Source organism: Neltuma alba, unplaced genomic scaffold (assembly GCF_004799145.2).
Source record: "Neltuma alba isolate B1F8T4 unplaced genomic scaffold, ASM479914v2 tig00013603_pilon, whole genome shotgun sequence".
Lineage (NCBI taxonomy): Eukaryota > Viridiplantae > Streptophyta > Magnoliopsida > Fabales > Fabaceae > Neltuma > Neltuma alba.
In genome coordinates this window covers 1-7,931 of record NW_021637796.1, presented here as the reverse complement: position 1 = coordinate 7,931, position 7,931 = coordinate 1, and the positions used below count along the sequence as shown (strand labels likewise).

Sequence of the window (7,931 nt, the reverse complement as noted above, 5' to 3'; positions counted from 1 at the left end):
AGTCTGTAATGGGCATATTGGTAATGACAATAAGTTAACTGGAAACGACCATATTCATACCGGCATCCTTACTGTCACTCTGTAATGGCCATATTGTAAATGACAATGAATTAATTGGAAATGACCATATTCATAGTACTGACCTAACTGTTAGTCTATAATGGGCATATTGGTAATGACAATAAATTAACTGGAAACGACCATATTCATACCAGCATCCTTACTGTCACTCTGTAATGGCCATATTGTAAATGACAATGAATTAATTGGAAATGACCATAACGAATCTGGAAAGAACTAGATGTGTAGTAAATGTATTAAAATTATGATTTAATGATGGTACCTTGATGACTTTGCAGAACTATACGAGATGGTGTTGGAAGAAGGGGAAGGGTCCACAAGCAAAGGAGTCCACAGTGGGCTTGTGTTGTTCAGAAGGGAGTATATGGCTAAACGAGGTGAGAAGTGTAAAAACGCAAGAGAAGAAAAAATTGAAGTGGGGAAGGCATGGAGGGCCCTGAGTGAAGAAGAGAAAGATAGGTATAATGAGAGGGCAAGGAAAACGAAGCCACAGAAAGGTGAGAAGAAGAAGTATGATGTTCCCTTGTACACCCGGTGCTCATTGCCCGGATTTCTATCATTGGCTGAATATGTGAAGAAGAACAGGCGGTTGAGGCAGAAAGTTCAGAGGATGGGATTTGGGAACTTGCTTAATGTGAATGTGAAGCAACTTCCACGTGATCTACTTGTGTCATTGTTGAGATGCTATGACCCACCAACGCATTTTTTGACCATTAGAGGGCAAGGGCAGGCAATTGAGGCAAAAGATGCGCATGAGTTTCTAGGTGTACCTGACAGTGGGGAGGAAGTGAAATCTGATGTTAGTGAGGATGACCCGGAATACAAGAGGTTGAAGGACACTTATTGGAAGGTTCCATTTACCCAGATACTGAAGAGGATATTATCTGGGGAAGAAAGCGACAATTTTGAGTTCCTATTTATGCTTTATACAGTTGGAGCTTTTCTATGTCCTGGGTCAAGCACAACTGTACATATACGTTTGTTGAAAGTGATGCGTCACACGATGAATGGGTTTGGAAATATGATTGGTCAACGTACATAATCAAGAACCTGTGGAAGGAAATGGGAGACTTTGTGAAGATGACAAAGAAGAAGAAGAAAGGAACCTGCAATGTTGGAGGGTGTCTTTATTTGCTGCTGGTAAGTCAATATTTTTCTTATGGTTCACTATATTTTTGTCTTTTGTTATTGTTGCAGAAGTGTGACCTATCTTTATTTGGTTTTGCAGCTGTATTTTGTTGAGCGTTTCCCGCTGGGATTGTCTGTTGACCGGGGTTCAACAAGCGCCATTGAATATTGGACCGAGGAGAAGATAAAGGAGAGGGTGGAGAAAGAGAGAGGCAGCAGCATGGGAATATTGCATGGAAGCAGTGGCAGCGAGGTATACTCAGCAGGACATGAGGACAGTTCAATTTTGCAGTCTTTAGATCCGGTATGTGGGAACTTAGAAAATATACGTGACCTGAGTTTAAGTCAGTCTATTAGCAAGGTTGATACTTGAGATGACAAGACTTTATTTAGAAATGACCAGTGAGATACTGGCATTTGATAACAGTGAACAATTTTTTTGATATCTTCATTTACTGTGTATGCAGGCATTGAAGGAGTTGAGGGCTCGTTTTGTGAAGAAGCTTGAAGAAAGCCAGAGGACGTTAATGAAGGCTCTTGATGATGAGCTACTCAAATTGCAGATTGGATTGAACGCCAAAGTTAAGGGGATGGGGAATGAGAATGCCACTGCTAAAGAAGGGGTTGAAACAGTTGGTGATGCAGCTGGTAACGATGCTGAAGAAGCTGATGATGTTGACCGAGTGGTGGAGGAGATTGCAAGAGAGGTTGCAGCGGGAAGTGCAGATGAGGAACTTGATGAGGATGAAACCAGCAAAGGAGATGATGAGAAGGATGAGGATGAGGAACAACATGACCTTCATGACAGGGAAGTCAGTGATGATTACATGGTTGAGGAGGTGGAAGAAGAGGGTGACCGTGATGGTCATGGAGGTGATGACGACGACGACGAGGATGAGGAGGAAGATGACCATGATGACAGGGAAGGAGGTCATGTGGTTGATGAGGAGGAAGATGACCATGATGACATGGAAGTCAGTCATGATTATGTGGTTGAGGAGGCCGAAGATGATGATAAGGAGGTTCGGGATTCAGATGATGAGGGGGAGGAAGCTACACATGTACTGACAATGACCCCTACCAATGTTCCTTTGCTGTTGGATCGAGAATGGGTGAGCAGTGACAGTGGGGAGGAAGGAGGGCCTGAAAAATCGATTGACCTTCGGAGGTCAACAAGGGCAAAGAGTTCCACAATTAAATCTCCGTGGATAGAATTCAAGGCAGCTCCGAGGACGAAGAGGCCAAAGGAGGAAAGTGACATCTTTTTCACTTTAATATCCCGTAGACCCAAGGGAGAGGAAGAGGGGAATATGTAAGTATATCCGTAGCTAGTGTTTTGTTTTTAAATGACACAGTGTGCCCTGAAAATGACAGCAATAGGATTGAAAATGACAATAACATACATGGGAATGACAAGTATTGATGTCCCCAACACCATACTTTCTGTCACTGACATCTGACAATGTTTGCAGGACTGTCATCAAAATGTTTGATGAAGATATAGACCGACAACAGCTGTTTTCCCTGGGTGGAGTGAACAGAGTAAATAACAGGGTATTTAAGAATGCTCTGTCCCTGCACCCACGATTATGTTTGATAATGTTTGGTGAGATTATTGTACCAGAATGACGTTTTCACTTGTGTTCTGTAGGTGCTTAATTTGGTGTGCAAGGCAGTGATGGAGGACATGAAGGCAGAGTTGGGGCCAGGGAAGAGGCACATTTTCGATGTTGATTTCATGGTGAGGTTGCATAATTCCAAATGCAAATACCAATGACAGCAATTGAATTGGAAATGACTTGTTCTCTGTTAATGGATTAACAATTTCATGTCATGCAGAACATGATGGCACATGATCCAACCTGGAAAGCCCAAAAATATAAGAAGCTCTTTCTTCCTGAGTTCGTTGGCTACAACTTAGCTGAATGTGATTTCATAATTGGTCCTGCTCTTGTTGGCCAACACTGGTTTTGCGTTGCCATTCAGCCTAGCACATTGGATTTCCACGTAATAGACTCCATGAGGAACCATTTCGGAACCAAGGACAGAAAGCAGAAGAAGAAGGTTGTCATCAAAGACCCAGTGGAAATGGCTGTGGATGATTGTGTAAGAAAAAACTCATTATCTTTACCCTAGTTTTTGAACTTGGAAAATCATTAAACTTTCTATGTTGGTCCTGAATGTTGTTGCAGAGGAAGAGGCTCAATATTATACTGGACTTGGTCAAGCCAGGATTGGTTGGGAAAAAGCCAATGTCTCCCATGATATTTGCAGCAGTTCCCCAGCAGAATAACCTGTCAGTTTTGTCAAATTCGATTTCTGTGGGGTAAATGCACATGTCAGATGTGTTAACTAACTGTGCTGATATTGTTGCGTCCACAGGAGGGATTGTGGGGTGCACTGCATGATGTGGCTGAGAAGATGGGAACCTGGTGTGACCCTTACCTACACAGAGGAAGAAGTTGCTGGCTTTCGTCGTGACCTGACATGGTGGTTGGTCAATCATGAACAGAATGAAAAACGTGACGAGGCATTGGCCCTTATTCGACGACCACAACCAACCAAGAGCACAAAGTCCAAGAAAAGGCGTCGGTCTTAGGTGTCTCGATGTTAGGGTCATAATTCACTTGTCCTCTGTTAGATTGCTGTATGTAATGTGCATTGTAGGCTGACCAAAAATTTACTGTGTATTGTTATGGTTAACAAAGATTGGTGTCCATAAATGTATGATAGTTGAGAACCATGATGCCAATTTATTCCCCAGTGACATGAATGAATCTGGTTTTAACCACACAAAAACAGATGCTGACAACAACCCCATTGGACATGTGCTATTGGTTTTCATTTTTTGTTCAGGTCACTAAATTTTACTTCAATATATCCTGTTGGTATCCAACAGAAAATGACCAGAACAAATTTAAAAATGATACGAAGTGAAGCGAATATGACAGCGATAATGACAAGGATCACCTGGTCTGATTTTACAACATCAGTTCAACACGGCTGTCAGCTTATGCTGATAGCATCACTGCCAATGACCAGAACAAATTTAAAAATGACACGAAGTGAAGCGAATATGACAGCGATAATGACAAGGATCACCTGGTCTGATTTTACAACATCAGTTCACACGGCTGTCAGCTTATGCTGATAGCATCACTGCCAATGACCAGAACAAATTTAAAAATGACACGAAGTGAAGCGAATATGACAGCGATAATGACAAGGATCACCTGGTCTGATTTTACAACATCAGTTCAGCACGGCTGTCAGCTTATGCTGATAGCATCACTGCCAATGACCAGAACAAATTTAAAAATGACAACAAGTAATGCGCCATTAACAAAAGCTAACATCCCCATAACAGTAACTTCCTTTCATGTATTCAACAAGTGGACATTAAGATACTAGCCACACTTAATGCTCCGTTATCACTGAAATAACTATCAGCTTACTTACAAAAAAATGTCTCCACCTAGCTCCTAACTACAACCCCAGTCCCAAAAAAGTTGACAAGGGCGGAGCATACAACTATGTACACCAAAAAATGACCCATCCCCACTGTACTCGAAACTTCATGATGGGTTAGGATTTCTGCAATTCCTCCTTGTGTGTCCAGGCTGGTGGCATCTTCCACAGTGGTATATCCGTTTGTTCTGGAACTGTGATTCATCCCTGTTTACTTTTGGCCTTCCTGGTGGTCGGGATGTCATGGGAGGTAGCAAGAAAACTTGCTCACTGACATTTTCTATTCTATAGTAGTCATTTGGGTGAGGCATGTCTGTTGTTACCACAGGAATCATACTGCGAGCATAGATCTTTTCTTGTGATGACTTTTTATAGCAATTATCAATATAATCATAAACATTGCCGTGCACAATCTTGATGGCAGCACAAGCATGGGAACAAGGGATCCCCGTCATTTGCCAAGATCTGCAACTGCATTGGTGTAGTCCAAGATCAACCCGATGGTCTCCACGTGATGTTGTCACCTTCACTCTTCCCCCACCATAATTTTCAGCATACATATGGTCAGACCCAGCCACCATATCCAGCACCTTACTCTCTATATTTGGACCAACGCAATTCTTCCATTTGGTCATACCCACATAGGAGGCATGCAGCTTTCTTGCAACTTTATCTCGGTGCTCATAGATCAATTGGGGTACAGTATGCTTTCTCTCATTCACCATCCATGAATTGAATGATTCTGCTATATTGGTTGTAATATTGTCCCATCTTTTATATGGGAACCTACTTTTAGCCCACCTATCTACATCCCCATGATGAATAAGCCAATCAAATAGCCTTGGAGAAAAGGATCTCATGTCATCCATTGCTGCCTCAAATTTCTCATCCGTCCTTGCGTATGCAATTTTATCCAATAAATATAGTGCATCCTCCTTTGATCGGCCATTTGTCCTTGTTTGCCCTTATTCATTTTCATAACTTCTGAACTAAAATTCTCCTTGATGTGTCTATAACAAAAGGCATGCCTTTGACCCCCAAAGATTGATGCCACTCCTCCGATGATAGCATTGTGTCGATCTGATACAATCGTTACTTCCACAGAACCCAGGATTTTTTTTATCATATAGAAAAACCACGTCCAGTCATCTAGTGTTTCTCCCTTCACAATTGCAATTGCAAATGGCAGCAGCTCGTTATCTGCATCATAAGCTGAAGCTGACAACATTGTCCCCTTGTATGGTCCGCTTAAGTGAGTTCCATCAACATACATAATATGCCTCGCGCCACCCAGGAAACCCTCAATGCATGCCCCGTAAGCAATGAAAACACGCTCAAACCGGTTCCCAATAGCAGTCCATTCAGCCACTGATTTTTCATCTGTTTCCTTTATCCTTTCGCATAGCCATGGTATGAGCATGTATGATTGTTCGGGCCTGCCATATATGTCTTCCAGTGACTCTCTTGCTCTATAAGCCTGTTTATATGTTAGATCAATCCCATACTCTCGTTTCAACCTCTTCCTTATCTCAGAAGTGCGCTTGTCTGCATGATCCCTCATCTCATCAATTATTATTGATGAGTTCAAACTAGCTCTTCCACTATGCATCACGTCCAAGCTATCTTGGGCAGAATGAACATGCCGGTTTATAAATGTCGTCACTCGTAGCACATCACAACTCTTCCCCACATGATTTGCACATAGCTTCCATGGACAACCCTCAACTTTACACCTTATCGACATGAATTCCTTGCTATTCCTCATATACTTGGCCACAAACTTGTTTGCAAGTGCAAACTTGTATACAGACACCCGAAATACATCTGCACTAGGAAAACGTTGGCCCACTCCTGTTAAAAGTCCCCTCCATTCCGCATGAACCATCTCACTACCATCCGTATCTTCAGCTCCGATAGATTTATCCACATTAGGGGGCCCACTTATTTCATCATTGTCACATTCACGAGCATTTTCTTCACTGAGCCAGCCATAATCACAACACAAACTAATGGGAGACGCATCCAGTTCAGTTTGCTGTGACATGCCCATGAATCTCTCTGTTCTGCATTCATAATGACAAGACTCGTTAACACAAATGACAAGAAGAAATTCATAAATGACAACAAATAGTTAGGACAAACTCCACTTACATTTCTACATTGTCCCTTGGTTGGGGACCCACTTGTCTTTTTTCGGCGACATACACATGACCGCTGTTCCCATTGTATTGAAAGAGGTTATACATTTCAGCATTGTCATGAAGGTCAATCAATGTCTTCTCATCAAAGGCCACTGTGTACTTAATGTCATAATTTCTTCCATCGCCACCAATCCACTCAGATATCATTAGCCTCAATTCATCAAGTGTCAGCCCATCCTTAATGCTTCTTAACCTCACGCCACCTCCATTATATCTCACTTCACCTTCACCATTTGTCACAAATTTCCCCCCACATGAAAATAACAGAACAGCTCCTTCCCACAAGATGACCCAGCTGCGAAATTCATTTATCTTCATTACCTGCACTGATAACATAACAGAAGTCGAATGATTATATGACTTAATACATCATCATCAACTTACACGACCAACTTAGGGTTTGACACATTCATGCTTATAATTTGCAACAAAACAATCATTTCTTTCCTGTCCACACTAATGCTTCGTTTCTCAGAATCAATCCACTCCATTATTCGAATCTCCCTCCAACATTGTCCATTTATCTGACACTAATCACTCTAACCCACTTGTGACGCCATCAAAACCCTCTCCCTCAGTGTTTTTCCTTCCCCCTGCATTCACCCTCTGATCACCGTCCTTCCCCCCACACTTTCTATATACCCACGCCGTCTCCATGCTTCGCCACCCTCTCCACCTCAAAACCATCCCCACATCGACGACATTGCCATCCAACGGGAAGAGGAAAATCAACCGGCGCATAAAGGAGAGGGACAAAAGACACAGGCGAACAATATAGTCACTGGATACTAACCTCGCTTCCGTCGTTCAGTTGTTGCTTCGCGCGTTCATGCTCCCACGTTCGTGGTCCCTCCCAACTTTTTCCTCCAGCTCCCGCCACAACTTCCACACTTCCACCGGTCACTTTTTCGGTTTGCATATGAGGGGCTGTTTGTAATTGTGCAACATTTGCATAATCCCAAATCAGGCAACACTTCCCTATCTGGTAATACATTTGCTTAGCTTCCCATTCTGGCATTTTATTATTTCAGCCTTCTTTATCTGTCATTTTCC

General features: G+C 42.4%; 2 protein-coding genes across 2 annotated transcripts; one reads left to right on the top strand and one right to left on the bottom strand.

Annotated features, from left to right (window-relative positions):
* Positions 1 to 370: 370 nt before the first annotated feature.
* LOC114738518 (glutamic acid-rich protein-like) lies at positions 371 to 2,525 on the top strand. Its single transcript, XM_028926589.1, has 5 exons — positions 371 to 931; positions 1,042 to 1,221; positions 1,310 to 1,462; positions 1,677 to 2,082; positions 2,218 to 2,525. Exons 1-5 carry the CDS (start codon positions 371 to 373, stop codon positions 2,523 to 2,525), a joined length of 1,608 nt encoding a protein of 535 aa, XP_028782422.1.
* A 2,259-nt stretch (positions 2,526 to 4,784) lies between these two features.
* On the bottom strand, positions 4,785 to 7,152 carry LOC114738517 (uncharacterized). The gene is made up of 3 exons (XM_028926588.1): positions 6,829 to 7,152; positions 5,706 to 6,740; positions 4,785 to 5,571 (listed from the first exon to the last, which is right to left on the bottom strand). The coding sequence occupies exons 1-3, from the start codon at positions 7,023 to 7,025 to the stop codon at positions 4,785 to 4,787; spliced, it is 2,019 nt and encodes a 672-aa protein (XP_028782421.1). The 5' UTR covers positions 7,026 to 7,152.
* Positions 7,153 to 7,931: the final 779 nt, after the last annotated feature.